At 44.4% G+C, this 20,601-nt stretch overlaps 1 protein-coding gene across 3 annotated transcripts in view; it reads left to right on the top strand.

Moving 5' to 3' along the window:
- The window catches only part of LOC144146767 (unconventional myosin-XVIIIa-like), a 198,370-nt gene that overhangs the window by 52,513 nt on the left and 125,256 nt on the right, over positions 1-20,601 (top strand). For all 3 annotated transcript variants that reach the window (XM_077678699.1, XM_077678696.1, XM_077678697.1), the window contains exons 3-11: positions 655-861; positions 1,642-1,818; positions 4,743-4,962; positions 8,184-8,323; positions 9,535-9,635; positions 10,076-10,136; positions 12,418-12,562; positions 18,963-19,113; positions 20,441-20,542. In XM_077678699.1, the coding sequence (XP_077534825.1) occupies positions 655-861; positions 1,642-1,818; positions 4,743-4,962; positions 8,184-8,323; positions 9,535-9,635; positions 10,076-10,136; positions 12,418-12,562; positions 18,963-19,113; positions 20,441-20,542 (1,304 nt within the window). The remainder of the gene's footprint in view (positions 1-654; positions 862-1,641; positions 1,819-4,742; positions 4,963-8,183; positions 8,324-9,534; positions 9,636-10,075; positions 10,137-12,417; positions 12,563-18,962; positions 19,114-20,440; positions 20,543-20,601) is intronic.

Genomic DNA, 20,601 nt, shown 5'->3' with positions numbered 1-20,601 from the left:
ATGGGGTCAAACTTAACCTGTCCCTTTTTTTTTTTTTGAAGTGATAGATTTGTTTTGCCAGGTACCATGCGTTGAATTTGCCTGGTTTTAGGGAGACCATTTGGTGCTAAATAAGAGCCCGAGAGAGCAAATGTCTTTGTGACTACCAGTGTGCCCAGGGATGCTTTAACTAGTGTTTAAATGAAAGGGTTGAGGTTGTGAGGGGGAAAGGGAAGCAAACTTTGATAAAATGACAGGCAAACAGGCTGCCCTGATCAAGGTCTCTGGCCAGCTACTCCGCATTGGGAAGCAAATGTGGGAATTGTAAGATGACTGTGGCAGAAAATAGTTCTGGAAGGAAAAGTGAGTGTAGCAGACATACAGGCAAGACCCAATTTAACCCGTGTTCACATTCTGGATCCCTCAATTAAAAGTAGTTGAAAAGGGGCCATTGACTCTCCAGTACCCATATCATGGTATGTCACAGCGTGTGTTCCTTGAAGAAGACTGATAGAATTGTTGAAGGACAGTATCCGATATGCAGTGTCTGTGAGGTATTATGTGGAGCTGCACATGAAGAAGGGGATAGCAAGGTCATCTGGTCTATCGCACTCGAACAATAGATGCACTGTGTTTCATTCCGTCACCATCTCCACCACCACCCCTGCCGTGCAGGCCAAGACGGACGAGGAGATCGCGGCCGAGCGCATGTGGATGAAGTCTGAGAAGGTGTGGGTGCTGTTCCGGGGTGGCTACACAGGGGCGTCCCTGGTCCCCAGGGAACAGGCGTCCCCCACCCCACCGGAGGAAGAGGGCAAAGTCCGCGTGAAGCTGGACGCCACGGGGGAAGTGGTCCTGGTTGATGAGGACGACGTGGAGAAGGTACGGAACCTGCATAGAACGCTTTTGAAATTGGTTCTTCGTGCCTGGTGGCACCCTGGTAGCTTTCCATCTTTTTGTGTGCGTACTATAGAGGTGGCTTTCTTCTCGGCATGATCGAAACAGGCATTCAGATGATGTGCCTGGTAACGGGGAAGAGGAAGCAGTTAATACTATTTGGTGTATATTTAGTGTTATTCTGTTCATGCTTACTTCTGGTGAATACATTGAGAATGAAAGCTACCAGTGAAGGTGGCTTTAAGCCGTAGCAGTAACGTAGTGTTTTTTTTTTTTACTCGAGCGTTTGTTGAGCGTAGGTGTGTTTGTCTCCACAGAAACGACATTTCATCTCTTTATTCAAGAGACACCCAGGTGCTGTATTCCCCATGGAAATTATTGTGTGGCCTCCCTTCTGGCATTGGGGATGTCTCTTACCCCCGAAGTTTGTAGTGATCTACATACTCATCACAGTAACGCTCTCATTACTAATGTTACCACCACTGCCACTGCAACCATCACTCCAACACCCAGGCTCTGTTACGCAGGCTTCTGGCAATGAGTAGCATTTGCGTTTTTCATGTGTTCTGTGTGTTCGAGATTTCGGCGCGCATTAAAGATCCCCAGGAGGTCAGAATTAATCCGGAGCCCTCCACTATGGCGCGCCTCATCACCTGCATTGTGTCGGCGCATTAAACCTCACAATCGATCAATCAGAGCAACGAGTGGTGTTTCCCTACCCGCTTCCCGCCTGAGGCCAGTCTCCAACCCCTGCCCTCTTCACAGGCCAATCCGCCGGAGCTGGACTTTGTGGAGGACCTGGGCCAGCTGCGGCAGCTGAACGAGGCCTCCGTGGTCCACACCCTGAGGGGACGCTTTGCCTCGGGGCTCGTGCATACCTACGCCGGATCAGGGCTGCTGCTCTTCAACCCCCAGCGGCCCCTGGCCATCTACTCGGACAGGGTGCGTGGCGCTGCTGCTGCACTGCGAGAATCACAAACAAGGGCAGACGCGTGGTGGAACTTCAACAAAGGGTTACCCATAATTTTTCTACTTTTTCTGAGTAGGGAAGCATCTGGATTCACCAAAGGCGGTTTTGAAATAAGGGATGTCATTATTTGTTTGACTGAAAGTCAAATTTGGTTAGTAACAATGAGAAGGCAAGAAGATCATTGGCAAGACCTGGTTTTAAAGGAATTTCTCGCAGTTTAAGCGTTTACGTCTTAGGTGTTTCATGTGATTTTGGGGCATGGACTTGTGCGGCATGGACGGTATAAATTACTTGGCACACTACTGAGTCTGAAAGATGCAGTACCACGGGGAGTTGTTTTCTTTCACGTTCATGTTATTGCACAGCTTACTAAAACTCTGATTTTCTTTTTTCCTTTAAGGTATGAGCACTTGTTTCGCTGGATCAATAGTTTATGATGGATCCTTACTAGAACAAGCATCACTTCAGGCAATGCTCCAGCTGAGCAGTCGTTGTGGGGAAGGGCCCTTGACAATGAAATTCTATCCCGCGCAAATGGGTTTCAGTCGAGCGAGCTCAAAATTGGTATGCTCAAGGTTCAATTTCTAATAATTATTGATGAGGCGTGACTGCTTTTTTTTTTTTTTTTGCAACGTAGCTTTTTCTTATGATGTGAGCATGTTGGCGCAAATTTGTGCCATTGACTTACAAAGAGGGAGCGACAGAACAGCAGAGACAGAGAGAGTGCAAACAGACCTGTAATGCTTTTTTGGTCTCTCTAAGATAAAATAAAGATGCCCTTATTACAACTTAAGAGTGACTATAAAAAGAGGAAGGCGACATAACTAGCGGGATTGGATCGGATGCATGGGACCATGGGGAACATGCTTTCCCCATCATTCCGATTAGAACAATTCTTGCCATCGAGGATGCAATAAAGTGGCCCTTGCCTGCTCGTCTGTCTTCAACAGCCCTTAGATGGATGACAAACCGATTTTTGTGGAGCATTTGCCAAATATCCTGAATGAAAGGGTATCGCATAAAACACCTTGAGCTGATACGCTTTCCCTTATAGGGCTTTAGAATGTTTCGAAACGGAATTTTTAGACTTACCTGCCTTACATATGATGCATGCTGGCAGCCGTGACGGTGAGCTGTGCGGCAGCATGCCTTTAACTTTACGTGAGATGAAAAGAGGTGTTTAAAGATTTGTACCCAGCTAAAACAATAATAAACGTTATTTTTTTCTAATCCTTCATGTTGTTTTTGATTCGCACATCGAATCCGACAAAGCTATTCATATACGTATGGTAGTGTCACGTTTAGACACCTTTCAGACTTCAGAAAAACAGAAAATTTATTCGTAAATAAAAATATTTTCATCAATTTATTAAGAAATTCCTTGTGGTTACCCCACTGTAGAAAATGCTGGCTTTCATATGAGCCTTAAAGGGCATGCAGTCCACAAAAATCGGTGGTCTGTCCCTTTAACCCTTTGAGCGTCAAATTTTTTTGCCAAATGCGACCCTCCAGGGACGATTTTTTTTGTTGCTGATTTAAATTCTTCGAACGAATCTATTTCGAGAAAAATTGTAATATTTTTGGGTGACCACAAAGTGACAAAAAAAAATAGTTTAAGTTGTTACATTCACATTGTTTATTCATGAAGAGCACAAAAAAAATTTTAATTCTCAAAATTCTAAAAAAAGAAGACAGAAAAAATCCATCAGTTTCGCTAGCGCAAGAAGTGGGAAGTACCCGGAGGACGAAACTGAAACTATCCTTTGTGCGCTCGCACGTGACCAGTTGCGCAAACGATAGCTGGCGCACCACTGCAGTAAAGCATAAAAAAAGAAAGGAAGAGCCATTAGCGCAAGAAAAAAATTTCACGTATTTCCGCAGCGTGGCAGCACATGCCAAGTGAGAGAAATGATTAGTAAAGGCACTCTTTTTAAACATATAAACGATGGCATCATCATCATCATCCTGTCTATGTCCACTGCGGGGCAAAGGCCTCTCCCATGGATCTCCAATTGCCCCAGTCCTATGCCAACTGTGACCAATTTATCCCCGCAGACTTCTTGATCTCATCTGCCCATCTAACTTTCTGCCGCCCCCTGCAACGCTTGCCTTCTCTAGGGATCCACTAGGTTACCCTTAATGACCAGCGGTTATCTTGCCTTCGCATTACATGCCCTGCCCACGTCCATTTCTTCTTCTTAATTTCAACTAATATGTCTTTAACACCAGTTTGCTCCCTGACCCACTTGGCTCTCTTCTTGTCCCTTAATGTTACACCTATCATCTTCCGTTCCATTGCTCGCTGAGCCGTCCTCAATCTAAGTTGAACCCTCTTAGTGAGCCTCCAAGTTTCTGCCCCATAGGTGAGTGCCGGTAAGATGGGTAAAATGTCATACACTTTCATCAGGGACAATGGTAGGCTGCCATTCATTATCTGAGAATGTCTGCCGTATGTACTCCACCTCATTCTTAACCGTCTAATTATATCTGCCTCATGGTTGGGATCTGGGGTCACAACTTGGCCTAAGTAGATATATTCGCTTACCACTTCCATTAGTTCGCCCCATATCCTAAACTGTTGTGCTGTACCGAGGTTATTGATCAATACTTTAGTTTTCTGCAATATAATTTTCAGGCCCCCGGTTGTAATCTGCTTGTCCCATTACCATGCGGTAATGGGATTACCAGGCGGTAATCCAATTTTTCAATTCATCCCCCCAAATAACGCTGGCGTGCATGTACGTTATTGACCATTTTGAAGGTGTTTGCCGGGAGCGTACATGTACGTCATTGACCCTGATAGGGTTAATGTGTGATTCGGGATGATACTTTCTACAATGACAACTGTCTAAAGGTGAACTAATGTCCCCCCCCCCTTCCCCCCACGTCTCTGCAGGTGATGCGGCTGTTGCAGGGGTGCAAGCCAGACGACCTTCCCCCGCACGTGTTTGCGGTGGCCCAGAGCGCCCACGCTGCCCTGGTGGCCAGCCGGCGGGACCAGACCGTGCTCTTCCTTGGCCGGTCAGGGGCCGGCCAGAGCTCGGCCGCCAAGCAGGCCCTGCAGTACATCAGCACCACCACTGCGGCCACACCTGCCGCGGGAAACGTGCTGGCCGGTGGGCATCACCGTCGCTATCTACATTGTGCATCATCACTGTGATCGTCGTTGTTTGTAATCGTCACCACCACCACCACTGTGATTGCCATGCACGCAACCACTGCCGCTATCATCACCATCCTTGTAATTGTTCATCAACACCATAATCATCCTTGTTTGTCATCATCCCTACCACTATAATTACCACAGTGTCATTGTCATCATCAGTAACCATGATGGTTATCATTGATAATCATGATCATTGTTGTGCATCATCATCATCATTATTAGGGATGGGCGAATATAGATTTTGAGGTTCGAAGCGAATTTGAAGCGAATAGTGATTTGGTCGAATAATTTCGAATCGAATAGTTCGAATAGTACACATTGCAAATCACAAAGGCAAATGAGCAACTTGTGACCTGACTAATGTACACAATTTTTTCTAATAATTAGAACTCACGTAGGCACAGCATTGTGTGAAACTATTACCAGTTGAACATTTATTGCAAAATCTTACACACAGCTTTCCTTTGCTGTATTCACAAGTTTTCATGAAGAAATGCCTGTTGCGCCACATGCTCTAGGTGCAGCAGTTTCCGCCGGCTGCTCATTCACAAGTTTAAGCGCCGCCTAGAAACTCGCAGAGTTAAGCGCCGCCTAGAAGGCTCCGCTAAAAAAAGAAGTATTGTAGCCACTAGTATCCTCAGCCGTAGCCAAGCAAAGCGCAAGTGGCTGGCCGCCATTTTGAATAGGCTCGCTTAGTGCGGCGTACTGCCGCGCTGTGCGAGCCTATTCAAAATGGCGGCATGCCTATTCAAAATGGCGGCCTGTACAAGTCTGCTGGCTTGGTGCCGCTATGTTCGGAGCGGTGTCGTTTCAGTGCCGCCTTTTTTTTTTAACCTAAAGTGTGCTGGCGGCCGAGAGCTTCGTCGAACCTCTAGGCAAGGCAGCAACTCGGCAGTGCCGGCACTGATAATATTAATGTCCGCGTCGGTGGGTCTTGAGCCAAACCTCGGTTAACTCTCGGAAAGCTTGACCGAAAAGCTTGGCTTTTAGCTGCCTATTCGGGAGTATCGAATAATTCGAAAATATCGAATACCTGCATTCGGATCGAAGCGAATAACGAAAAGAGAGCTATTCGATCGAATATTCGACAATACCGAATATTCGCCCATCCCTAATCATTATCATAACTATTGCCCATCTGCAGCATGACTAATGTGACCGTCATTTGCATCATTGTCATCATCATCATCACTACCATCATCAGCATTCACCACGACCACCATCATCATTCACAACTGCCATCATTACCCGGCACCACACATTCATCACTACCGGCATCATTCTTATCATCATCATCACCACCACCACTACCACCATCACCAGCACCACTGTAATTGGTACACAGCACCACCACTATCATTACTGCAATTCTCATTAGCCATTGGCCATCCACAGTGGGACTAATAATGCCGCCACTATCATCATTGTCATCATCATTGACCACTACCATCATCAACATCATCATCACTGTGATTGGCTGTTAGCCATCTACAGCACAACTATGCGTTTCCTGGTGTCCTCCAAAGCAGCTTGTACTATCAGCCTCGTCCATATTATTTTCGTCCCTGAAGTTGGTGGCCTCATCTCTCTCGCCTTCACTGGATCGATGCCTTTACTCTACACCACACAGCCTGGCTCTGGCTCTCAACCTTTGGCGCTTTTGCTTGCTGTGACTACTGGGTGATAAGTCACCTTATTTTTTGGGGGGGGAAAATACATTTAAATATATCATGTGCGTTTGATTTGGGCACCAGTTGGAACTGCGCTAGGGATTTCTTATCATTATTTACATAGGAGGACAACAATACATACGTGCTTGTGAGCAAAGCATTAAACAGACAACTTGGAAGGTGTTTCACTAAGTTGAATGAAATTGAATTGTACCTGAAGGTTAAACTTGAGGGGGGAAGGGGAATAAAAGTCTGCCAAGGTCCTCCTTTCACATGCTGTAAGCTACGCATTTCTCTGCCCATCACTGTGGTGTAGCCAGAGGCTGCATCTACATGTCAAGGAAGTCTTGCCTTCACTGCATGCCAGATGAGGTGGGGGTGGCACAGAACCTTACAGCTTCTAAAAAGCTCGTAAACAATACCCTCTCGCCTGCCACTTTGGTGTCACTTAGCGATCAGCTATAGTGCTGTTTCATATATGCAGGGTTCGTTTTAGGGTAAAACCTAATTTTACCCCATTTTTGACACCCCGAACATGTTTCAGGGGAATCAGGTTAAACGCGATTTCTCCCTGCATGGACATTTCAAAGTTTCAATCTGCATAATCGGGCGCTGACGTTCCACCGTTCTCAACCAGAACTTGCTGGAAGCAAGCCCCGCTAACACAGCTTTTGAACTCATCGAGTATTGGCATGACTTTACCACTCGATACTGCAGGCTGACAGATGCGGCACTGACATCGTTGCGCCTAGCTAATAGAAGCTGTGATGTTGAGAGAACTTCCTCCTGTCTGAGATACATTCAACGATTGGACAGGTTTTGAATGGAGACTGACATGTTGCGTATGAAGATGATGATGTATATAAACAAGGATGTGTAAAACATCGATGGCCAGCTTTTCGTGAATGGAATGTTTAATTTCTCAGAACTTGTCAATGCTCTTTACTTGCGTGATTACTGATTCAGTTCCAAACAACCCCCAAATTTCTGAGAGTCTTTGCTAGAAAACCTTGATGTCCCCCCAATTACAAGCTTCAAACAAACACCAATTTTAACGCGTTAAAGTTAAGAAGCTTGTGACAACTTGAAACAAACACCAATTTTAACGCGTTAAAGTTAAGAAGCTTGTGACAACTTGAAACAAACACCAATTTTAACGCGTTAAAGTTAAGAAGCTCGTGATACCTTCTAATAAAATATACTGAGTGTATTACTTAGGTACTACATCTCTTGATATAATCCGAAAAAACCAGAATTTCGGAACGGTTTTACTAAAGGACGCAATTTCTCCTCGATTACAAGTTTAAAAAATAGCATCAAATTTTTACCCCCCGATTTTGAAAAAATATAAAACCCGAAAATGAACAACCCTACATATAGTACTGTGCTCTTCTCATGTTAGTACTTTCATGGCCACACACACAGTGCATATTTCATTGAGGTTATCTGACGGAAAGGTTTTATCTTGCTCTTCCTTTTTTCCCTTCCTTTTGCTGTGCAGAGAAGCTGACCGCTGCGGCAGCCCTGCTGGAGTCCTTTGGCAACTGTCGCACGACGGCCAACGCCAACGCGTCCCGTTTCACGCAGCTCTTCTCGCTCGACTTTGACCACATGGGCCAGGTGGTGGCGGCCTCTGTTCAGGTGGGTCACGTGACCTGCTGTGTAACTGCAGCCATAACTGCATTCTGGACCACACGCTCACCCTAGTCGCACAATTTCACTTTCTTCCCTACAAGAACTGTCAGTTCGGCAAGTTCGTATCGGTTCATTCCGTTTATGGGGGAACATGGCACTTAAAACAGCTTCCTTTTAATTGTTACATAAACACTGGGAATGTTGTCAGTCATGTGGCTTTTTTCCCACTGATTCCAAATATGCCATAATTTTGTTAGTCAATTAGTTACCAAGATAATTAGAGATGATTAGTCATTTTGGGAGGAACAATAGACAAAGCAGTGTTAGCCATGAAACATTAACCTTTACCCGCCGTGGTGGCTCAATGGCTAAGGCATTGTGCTGCTGAGCACAAGGATGCGGGTTCAGTTCGCGGCCACGGCGGCCGCTTTTCTGATGGAGGCGAAAAGAAAAAAAGCACCCGTACATATGAGATTTCGGCGCTTGTTAAAGACCCCAGGTGGTCAAAATTAATCCGGAGCCCTCCACTATGCCATGCCTCATTGCCTGCGCTGCGTTGGCGCGTTAAACACTACAATCAATCGATCACTTTCCTCTTTACAGGCAATGGTAGGCTGCCATTCATTCTCTACATCATAAAACCGGGAGATGTATAACCAGGATCCCACTGTACGATCACTACAATCAGCCCACTATAATTGCCCAGTCAAGTTTCCTGGCAATGGTAGGGTCATAAGCGATGGTAGGGTCATAAAAATTGTTCGCCTTACCCACCACTGCCACATCCAAGTCTTGCCGCTGTCACCGTGGCCACCATCAATTTGAGGAGCAGTGAGAATTTGCTACATTGGTTGGTATGCATTACAGGTTGTGGGCGTTTGACCCAGTGTCTTGATTTCCAGTTTTTGTTTAGCTCTGGAAGGAGAAATGTGCGTGGGCAGGGCATGTAATGCGAAGGCAAGATAACCGTTGGTCATTAAGGGTAACAGTGTGGATCCTAGAGAAGGCAGTGGCAAGGGGCAGCAGAAAGTTAGGTGGGCAGATGAGGTCAAGAAGTTTGCGGGGACACATTGGTCGCAGTTAGAGCACAGGACCGGAATAAGTGGAGATCTATGGGAGAGGCCTTTGCCCTGCAGTAGACGTAGATAGGCTGGTGATGATGATGATGATGATGGTGAGGATGATGATAAGTCTCTGTGTGCGCACACTAAATGCAGGCCCTGATGCTGGAGCGGTCGCGGGTGTCTCGGAGGCCCGAAGGAGAAGCCAACTTCCACATCTTTTACTACCTGCTCGCCGGCATGGGCGATGCACTCAGGTACGGGAGCTGTGCCCCTGTCCTTGCTGAGCTTAGCTGTACGAGATTTTATTAGTTGTGAAAAACGAAATTTCGAAAATACAAAACAAACCTATTCTAAAATAAACCTGGACAACTTCTGGATGAATCGGGACACACACAAAAAAATCTGGACACAGACATGCGCTATTTGCTGAGGTTTTCTCACACAATGTGAGCCGATTGGGATGCGAATTTTATGAGTTTTCACTTTTGAGACATTTTGAGAGTTGCTGGGAGAATATGCATCACACGGAATTGACTGAGGCTGCCAAAAAAAAAAAAAAAGTCGAAGTAGTTGGAGAGCTTATTTCTTTCTCAACATTCCAAGAGGCAGGAGACGCTGCCTGTATGGATGATCTTTAGCGGGACCTGAACAATACTGGATTGATCCACGTCGTCTCGTATTTTGCCTTGTGCAGGAAGGAGCTGTTCCTGGACAACGTGGAGGAGCCCAACTTGTTCGTCAGTGCCCTCAAAAAGGTAAAAAGAAAAGTTCAAGTGGAAATGGCAGGGGGGGAAAAACTACTCAGATAAATGTTAATGGGAGACATAAAAGTGTGAAAACTACTTTGCCTATACTCGTAGGTTACAATGCCAAGAAATGAGACCTATGCCTAAAAACCAATGTTAGTATGTTGACTAAGGCTGCTGCGGATGGCTAGACGTCTTTTTATTGCCTTATTTACTGTCTGCTTTTATAGATGGCACGACGATGCTGCTCCGGACCACTGTCCGAACTTGACTACTCATGAGTAGTACTGTGTACTCATGAATGCTGTACTCATGAGTACTCATACTCGTGAGTATTCGTACTCATAAGTACATAGTCCTCATGAGTACGTAGTACTCATGAGTACATAGTGTTTGAGTGCATAGTACTCATGACAAAATGCGTCACTTGCACTAGTTGCCAGTCTTATGTCAGACAAGCCCAATGCACCGGGAAGTTGTGTGGCTATGGCTGGTATGGGGGCATGCACTGGTGGTTCGATGTTTCATGGTTTGCCCCAGCAATCTCAGTGCTGTGCAAAAGAATGCGCACTAAATTTAAGCTCAAATAGCTCATTCTGGAAACTCATAATCCCTGTTTATTTGCATTGGATTTTGCTGGCCTCAGTGAATTGCAACGAGCTGCGCATAATACGTCACGAGTTCAGTGCGGAAAAGTAGCTGGGGTGTCGCATGGCCATTCCCTGTTTTTTCCTCATTACGGAGATTAGTGCAGTGAGGTTTGTGTTAAAAGTATTGTCAGTGTTATTCTAAAGAGAAAAACTCTTTCAAATGAACCAAAATTGCATTTTGTCTTCATGGCGCCTTTAAATTTCACTCGGATTGTTTGTCTCTTTGTGAACCAAAATTGCATTTTGTCTTCATGGCGCCTTTAAATTTCACTCGGATTGTTTGTCTCTTTGTGCTAGTGCGGCTAATTGTGTGTTTTGTGAGTACCGTTCTTACTTGTGTAATGAACCCACTGCTTTTTCAGAAAATTCGGCATGAATTTGGAGGGAGGGTTTATTATGCGGAAAAAAGTTGCAACAGATTTTGAAAAGTTGAAATTTCATACCATAGAGATGCTAAGAAAAGCACTCTCAGAACCTTATCTTTCCAGCAAAAACACGTAGGTAATTATGTAACCAATTTTTATTCACAACACGCTTGTGGCCCCCTACTCGCCATAAGAGCTATCCTCCTCACTGAAGTCGCTCGCAGCTTCCTGGTCGTGTGTTCAACCCACAGCGAATCGTCTTCCATGCCGTCAACGCACCCCGGAACTTTTTTTGCCACGCAGGGAAACTTCCCTTCTTTGGGCGCAGGAAACACACAGCGATCTCTGTTTCATCGCCGAACACTCTTGTTTTTGCCAGTAGTGTACACGCACTGGGTCAACACTGAACTGCCACGGATCCACGCGGTTTCCATGTGCTTCAACGCATGTTCCACCACCTTCAGTTTAAATCCGGCTGTGTAGCTCACGTGCTGGATCATTGTAGACTGCGCACCAGGAGCCCGAAAACCGTGAAGACAGCTGAACAACCGAACCATCGAGCGTAATGGCGAAGTCGTGAAACAGCACAGAGCAGTGAAGGAGTGCGGAGTGCGTTTGGTGATTTGTTCGCACACAGCAGCACTTTCATGGTGCTATGATGAAGTTTTGTTTTGTGTTCAGCTGGTGGCGTTTCTCTAGCGCGCAATTTTTAAATTAGGAGCCACGGCATTTGCGCTCGCATCATCGGCTACTGTTGAGATTTCATTTTGTTAGAATGATTTCTGAGCGTTTCTGCCCTTAGTGTGGCATGATGTTAAGTTACTGCTACTGTCTACGACATCAGCAATCATGCCGAGATGAAAACAAACTGAATGGTGCCTTTTCTTTTCCTGCTGCATTTTTTGAGCAACTTGACAAGAAAGTAAATTCTGATGAAGAAAAGGGGGGGGGGGGGTCATTACGTGAGTGGGTCTATTAGGCAAATAAATACGTTATATACATTGAACATTGGTGAGGTTGAGCTATTCTGTTCAAATGCAAGATACCCAAGTATGTTCGCAGTCCTGTCTCCCACATGCACCTGATGCCACATATAATTTTTGGTAGTGCTTCTCACATGCTTTGTATCTGCCCCAACTTTGCCGTTGGTAGAGTCGCCTGTTCCTTCGTTATGTGCTGGGATGCAGTAGGTTACAACATCGTCACTCTTGCCCCCAACCTTGACTCCTCCTATTTGCCTTGTTTCTCCCTCTGCCCTCTCCCCTTCTCCCTCAGCCCGAAGAGCAGAAGAAGGCGCGTCTCATGTGGGAGCTGGTCCAGGGCTCCCTGCAGACACTCGGGGTGCGGGAGGCCGAGAGCCGCGTCCTCTGGGCCGTCCTGGCAGCCATAGTCCACCTGGGACACGCCGGAGCCTCCCGCAGTCAGTACCTTCTCTCCTGCATTGTTCGGAAGAGGGGGAGTGGGGCTTGCACACGTCATAGCACAAATTGTCCGTCCAATCGCTTTAGGCACACTGCTCTTAAACCAAAAGTGTTTATTTTTACAGTTATGATGATAAAAACTGAAGGGGGGGGGGGATGGGGGCATATGTAATTTTGTCATTCTGATTGTAGATATAAAATTTGTTTTTGTGTAAAACGACCAAATTCAAATTTATTCGGTCTCTTATGTTTGATTCTTTGACAGCCTTTTTAAAAATCTGTCGGAGGGATGCAGCTGAACAAGGTACCAGTGAACTGCGCACAAATCAAGGAGTGCAATAAGGCTGCCATTATCATTCTGTCTGGTCTGTAGCAAAAGACACGACCGTTTGAAGTTTAGGCCTGGAAGGCAAAACCGGTTTTTTTGGTTTTCACTTTTCACGCCCAAACTTCAAACGGTCATAACTTCTGCAGCAGATCAGACAGAATGATAATGTTAGCCTTATTGCACTCCTTGATTTGTGCGCAGTTCACTGGTACCTTGTTCAGCTGTATCCCTCCGGTAGAGTTTTAAAAAGGCTGTCAAAGAATCAAACATAAAAGTCCGAATAAATTTGAATATGGTCGTTTTACACAAAAAGAAAATTTATATCTACAATCAGGATGAGAAACTGCATATGCCCCCCCCCCCAATTTGTATTATCGCAAGTGTAAAAAAAAAGTTTTTGATCAAGGACCCATGTGGCCCCTTTTTTAGAGTGATTTGTGATAGTTGATGCAACTGTTTGTAGACTGCTTTGTATACCGGTGCTAAACTGCTGTTTTGAAGACCTTCTTAGCGTGTATCGTGTGCTGCATTGTTTATGTAGAGTCATGGACAAACGAAATTTGAACGCGGAAGTATGAACGGGAACCCATAAATAGCACAATTGTTTTCTACACAAGTTAAATTGTTGCATCACTCTATAACAGCACCAAAGTTTGTAAACAGGACTTTCCATATACCGTATTTTCGCGCGTATAACCCGCCCCTGCATATAACCGCGGTGCACCCCCACTTTCCATGGACGAATAAAAAAAATATATCCCCTCGTATTGCCTACATATTTTATATAAGAGGATGGACCAAAGCTACTACTCAAGCAACATTACACATTTGTGCATAGAAAAGAACTTACCTAGCTGACTATATACGTAGCTAGATGACTTGCTGCATACATTTTTTGAGGTTGGTATATTGTTGAGCTGTGTGCGCAAAATAAGCGCTGTCAATGGGATAACAGTGGCTTAGTCGCTACTGCTGCTGTAGGGGGCATCACAACCCAACGTGCATTGCGGTGAAGCTGCAACAAAGGAAATACCTCGCATATAATTCACCCCTACTTCACCCCTGAAATTTCTGCATTTTTGGTGCGGGTTATATGCGCAAAAATACGGCATACCACAACCGCATCATTTTGTGATCTCTGTGAATTAAATTCTTCAATTTTGCTAGTTGTGATTCAATTTTTGTATTCGCTTTTCATTTGTTCGTGACTGTACATGTCAGGCTTGTAACGAGGTTAACTGTCAATTGAAAGCTTCCATCTATAGGACAGGTCTTGCACGTGCTTAGTACGAGCAGAAACTGTTTGTTCTGGTAGTTTGTGTTTCACCTAGTTGCGCACGTTTCCATGCGTACGTTTGTTTCTTTCTCCCTATTAAGCCCGAGTGGATGGGGATGTCACCATGGTTAGTCTAGTTTCGAGCTGGTCTGGCATGATGCAGCAACTGATGTTGAGAAAGATGCTCGCTTTGAAAGAATAAGAAAGGAGCACGGCTTTCGAACGGGAAAAGTGCAGCCAAAAACTAACTGCTGGTGCATTCTCTTGATGCTCGGTCATTTTGATGATTATGTCATGGGCCAAACTTGAAATAAGTTGCATTTGCTTGAGTGACACGTTTTTGTTTTTTTCTTGTTCTGCTGTTTTTTCATCATTCCTAGAACAGCATACCAATTGTAATGGGCTCTTTGAGCTAATGAGGGGTAAATTGATCACCATTAGGCAGAGTGGCAATCTTCTTCCGTTCTTAGCTGCCAATGTTTTGCAGCAGGAGAAAAGTCTGCTTGGTGTTTTTTAACTCTCATCAACCCTGAGCTGTTGAGCCTTTAATGTGTCACCCGACTGCTCATAACACCCCACTTTTTACGTTTTCACTCGTGAGCTTAGAAAAAAAAAAAACATGTTGCTTTCGCTTTGAATTTCAATTGGCTGTATGATGGTGCCTGTACATAGGTTCATATTTGTTGCTGGTAGAGGGAAAGTATGTTTGCATTGCAACTTTATTAGAAATAGCTGCAAGCATCCAAACTAAAAAAAAATTATAATAAACCACACAGTGACTAGTGTGCGCTGTGTGCAATCTTTAATTTTTCATTTGTGGCTAATCAAAGTTCAATTTCTTGTTCTCTTTTATTTTGTTTACAGCCGAGCCAGGTAGGCAATTTTTATGCTTTATTTTTAACTCTTTCACTTCGGCGCTATGGGCTATCGAACGCCGGTGTCCGATGATTTCAAACGTCATGCAAAGGCTAAAAACGGCGCCTGGTGGACAACCAACGCCATCTGGCATATTTATTGACAACTCATTTTTCGATTTTATTATGTTTTGTTGATATTTCGCGTGCAGAGACCGCGCCATAAGTGAAATTTGAACCCGCGGTAGTGGCGAGTTGTGTGAAAACGGCGTCCATCGGACACAGAGTTCGGATGATTTCAAACGTCCCGCGAAAGCTAAAAACGGCGCCTGTTGGACAACTAACGCCATCTGGTGTATTTATTGACAACTCATTTTTCGATGTTGCGCGCCAAGAGTGAAATTTGAACCCGCGGTAGTGGCGAGTTGTGTGAAAACGGCGTCCGCTGTATTTGGGCTATATTTATAAACAAAACGGGCTTCCTATTTGACGACTGCGGCTTTACACATTGATGTGTAGGGTCTGCAAAATGTACGGTAGGGATATTTTGCCAAATGCGCCGCGTCATATCGTGCTATCACCTTCATGATAGCCTGGCACTCGTGTCAGATTACCGCTACGGAGCGATGCGCCACACTTCTCAAGAGCGCTGGATTTTTTTTTACCACTAAAATGAAAAGGATTTTGTGTCAGCACACAAAAAAGAGTGCTTGGATGCATGACCGACTTACACTCAAGTGGCTTCGAAAAGGGGCACAGCCGTCAGTTCCGCTAGGTTGACAGACCCACAAAAATACAAAACTTGGTGTACAGCGTTGATATATATATTGAATCATAGCCAAGAAATGTAGGAACAATTTGTATATCTTAGAATTCCTAAAATAATTTTTAGGCTCATTACAATCGCCTATATACGTTGCGTGTATACTTCTTTGTCAACTGTTATCTGATTATTTGACTAATAAACTGTAAGTAATTGTACCTTTCACAAAACTGCTGGTATGTGTTTGTAAGAGCAATCTATAAGCTACAATTACATGCATAGAAATGCTAAATGTGTCCACTAGCTCAAGAGAAAAAAAAATAGTTTTTTGGAAGCATTCAAAATCGGCTGTTCTTCCGCTGTAACGAAAGAGTTAATGCTGTGCATGTGAAATAGAGTTGCGTAAAGCATTCAATGATGGAGCTTACATTATTTCTTTTTATTTTTCCAATTGTGTTTTTGCACTCTCCTCGGAGTAGCTTGACGGAACGTTTGCAGGAATGAATGAATGCTCTACGCTTTCATGCGATTACTTGTTAGGAGTGTGCCTAGCAACGCTGGAGTTGCAGTTCAGGCGGAAGTTTTTGAACAAATTAAAGCTACAGCCTAAAATTAGCTGAGTGGTGGTTAATAATTAAAGGCGCTGGTAAGGCACCACTTAATTTCATATCCAGTGCCCAGGACATCGTCGTGTTGTTTTCCAGGTAGAGTTTGACATAGATACTACGACGTTTAAGGGACCGCAGGAAAGCGTCTTACGACCGGGGAGTTGTATGATCCGGGGTAAATGCTGACCTAATAGACGGTCTCGTGCAACATGTGCACTCATGCGACAGAGAATACATAACTTAAAAAAATAATAATAATAAATCTCGTGTGGGCTTTTCATGGGAAATTTTAATAAAATACACTCTTTAGAAGTAGAACATCGCGCTGCACTAAATTTTTCAACCTTATTGTGACTGCACGTATTGCATCAGTGCTATCAAACTGACTTGGAAAATGAGAGTGCACTCTTCTCATACTCCTTTACATTGGTTACTCTGTGGTTGACTTCGCTTGAGTATGGCCACAGCCTGCGTCCTCATTGTATTATAACTGTATTTCGTCTCACATGTAGCAGTATATTTGATGGCCCAAACTTCTAAAGAAGCAGCATGGGCGTGCAGCTGGAGTGCTAAAAATAGGTTTAAAATGGAATTGGTGTCCTGTAAACGTGATTGAACATGCAATGCTCAGGGATCAAACATTTTTGTGTTGTTGTACCGAAAAATTAACCACGAAAAGACAACCACCTGCATAGGCGGTAGAAGAAGCAAAAAACAGAAGTCAACAGTGGGTGCGTATCAGATTAACCCCACAAAGCCCAAACATATTTCCAGGAAACTAAAAATTTCAGAAACATGTGTATCTTTATCTAGGGCTAATGTGACTTCATTCATACAGAAAGAAAAATGAAATTCCAAACCAGTGAACATTTAAAGGAGCCATGAAGACAAAATACAAGTTGGATTTATTAGAAAGACTGCTTAGTCCCGATAACAATGATACCAATATCATCGCAATCTTCGGACAAATAACGGAGATATTAAAGAAAACGTGTGAAGCAGTCACGACCCCCTAGCCAATTACCCGCAACTTTTCTATGACGTCACGGAACCTTGTTTGTGCGATTGGTGGCCGCCTAACTGACCTGTCGCGAAGACACATGACTGGACGTCTGTAATGGGGCCTCTAGTTCCATTTGACCGCATCACTTGAATGCTAATGTGCAGTTAATGCACTGAAAACTATGTTTTATTGTTGGCCCGTATGACATCATTCTTGCTCATAACACGTCACTGTGGCGCAAAATTTGAAAGTTTTTAAATACTTCTTGCTTTTTTTCGTTAAAAAAACATCTTTTGTGGCTGTAATGGAGCTGAGTGAGATGCTGAATCCTAGTTCTTTCAAATTAAACGAAGTTGTATTATCTCTTCATGACTCCTTTAATGAATGTATCATCTGTGAAACTGTGGGCTTTTCGGCTGCCTCCTTGCCAGCTACAGTCTCGTGGCTTGTGGTATTTGAAGAAGCAGTCGTGTTGCTTTTTCAGGCAGAGAGGTGCATTGCATTTTGTGAACACAACTGTGCTACACGTGCTAGCGCTTGGTACACAGCTCTCTCGTTGAAGTCTCTTGCTTGTCACAAGTGGAAGATGTCCAGCCATGTCTCTTCGAATGTCATCTTTGCCTTGTTTGCAGAAGAAAAAAAGCAATTAGCAAGTGTAACCACGATTTGTTACTTTTTCTTCTGCTCGTTTCACGTGTGGACGTGAGTAGGAACTTCTATGGGTAATGTAAAGTGTTTGATTGCTCATCGCAAGAATTTGTAGAAAAAAAAAGAAACTGAATGGGGACATTGACTCTGCACCCTGTCTCCTTCAACTGCCGTAAAGTTCCGAAAGAATGCCCACCCAAATTTCAGAGATATCAAGGGAAAAATATGGGGCGGGTGATCGTTCGGGTCAGGTGCGAAAAACTACAAAAAAGGTGGTGGCACCACCAACCAAAACTGCGGAGAGATCAAGGAAAAATGCGAGATGGGCGAACTTTCGGGTGAAGTGTGGAAAGAACAAATTAGTGACCACGTCGATACATGAATAGATGATTCGCATTTATTTTGTTCACTCATCGGTGCTAAAGCCGTCGATTTTAGGGGGTGGGCAATCTTTGGGGTCGTTTAGCAAATTCAGTATTTCACTCCTCAAGGCGGGTGGGAGACGTTTCGGAGGAGGGCATTCTTTCGGAACTTTATGGCAAACTCCTTCGCTTTATTCTGCACTCTTCGACTAAACTCCTTTTTTCGACTCCTTTTCGACTCCTTTTTCTGACCACTGTTCGACTAAACTCTTTTCTTTTTTCTGACTCTGCACTCTTCTACTAAACTTCTTCAACTAAACTCCTTTAGTCTTCTTTGAATAAACTCCTTGGCTCCTGGCAGAGTGCACTTTTATTTCTGCTCGTTGCACATGCCCTCCGAGATGCTCCCTGCCCATTCCAGGTACTGTTCCATGACTATCGTTGCCTGCACTGTGACAAACACCTCTCTTCTGTGACATCCCTGTCTTGTGCGACACTTGTGGTTGCTGTGCTCATTGTGCGGTGTGGCCCATCTCCTCCACCCCTTGTGAGCGCAGGTGCCAATGGTCGGGTGCAGTTTGCCCGGCCGGCCAGTGCCCAGAGGGCCTCCCTGCTACTGGGCACCTCGGTGGAAGACCTGGCCAAGGCTGCCCTCGACTCACCCTTGCTCATCGCTGCTGGAAACAGCCGCTCGGCCGCCCACCACAGGTGCTGCTCATCGCCATCATGTTGGTGTCACCATCACCATCATCAAACGATTGTCATCATCATGATTACGTTTGCAATCATCATAATCACCATGTCAGAAAAATCATTGTTGTAGCATCATCACCATTGTCATGATAATCAAATCACCATCGTAATAATAATCAGCATTATTATCATCGTGATAATCATAGTAATCATGTTGCTGTCATAATCGTCGATTTATCATAATAATAATAATAATAATAATAATAATAATAATCACTGCCATCACCAAATTGCCGCCATCGTTATCATCATGAGCTATATAATTGTGTCACTATCATAATCATCGTTGTGTTGCCATCATCATGATCACCATCACCACAACCGTCATCAAATCATTGTCGTCTGCATTATTGTTATCATGATCATCATAACCATGATGTTGCCATCATAACTGTCATCATCGTTATTATCATCACAGCACCATAACTTGTTCACCTGTAAGGCACAGCAGTCTGGAAAAATGCAGTGTGCAGCCTGAGTGCTTTGTTGGGATGCAGTTCCTGTCGAATCTAAGCAGAGGCACTGCTGCCAACTTAAGCAAGAACTGCTTGTTCAAACCAGTCACAGCTACGATTGCAGGCTCTTTTGTTCTATAAGTAACACTCTGTTGATTGTGGTTTCAGTTGTGCGTAAGTTTGTAGGTTTGGTAACATTGCAGCGTGTAATCAGCCATTTTTACACAATTTAAAGGAAATGCAGCAAATATAAACGAATGGCTGAGGGAGCATATAATTGAAGCCTTGTGTGGCTTAGCATTACCAGGCTGTGCCATTCATATATGGGGTGGATGCAATTGTACACTCTTCAGCATTTTGTTCAAGACTTTAGTAATCGGCATAAGTGTGCACGCCCCAAAACTTTGCAATTGCACGTTCTCAGGGGGATATTTTAAGTAATTTGTTAATTAACCAAAGGGTAAAAAAAGTATGACATGGTTTATGCTACCCTTGAATGAATATTAATTGCTTGCGGTGAAATTCAGCGTATGTAATTTTAACTCTTTGCTTGAGGTACTGAATTCCTTACCCCCTATAATTACTTGTTGAGAGTTCCATAACCCTTTTTGCACTGAAACGCTCAAGCACGCTACGGTAAACTGATTACTTTTCCACTTGCGGAAGGTAGTGTTCTAGGCAACCCCGTATAATTATTCAAAGGCCGAGGTAAACAATTTGCTGCTCGCCTGTGTCTTCTGTCGTTTCTCTGAGATTTGAGGGAGGCAGAGCTGGCTGATTAGAGGAAATTAACAAAAACGATGATTGGGTCTGGCTGCATGTCGCAGGGGCGGAGGAGATACGGCGGCTGACCCCTCGGAGCCACTCCAGGACTTTGCCGCCTCGCTCTACCAGGAAGTCTTCAATGTGGTCGTGTCGCTCGTTAACCGGTCAGTGCACACGGATTTGCTTATTTTTTAAAATATTGTTTGAGATGCAGCGAGTTCCG

The sequence above is a fragment of the Haemaphysalis longicornis genome, unplaced genomic scaffold (genome assembly GCF_048455015.1).
Source record: "Haemaphysalis longicornis isolate Haplotype H1 unplaced genomic scaffold, Haemaphysalis longicornis Haplotype H1 scaffold_7, whole genome shotgun sequence".
NCBI classification, from domain to species: domain Eukaryota; kingdom Metazoa; phylum Arthropoda; class Arachnida; order Ixodida; family Ixodidae; genus Haemaphysalis; species Haemaphysalis longicornis.
This window is presented reverse-complemented; position numbering and strand designations above follow the sequence as displayed.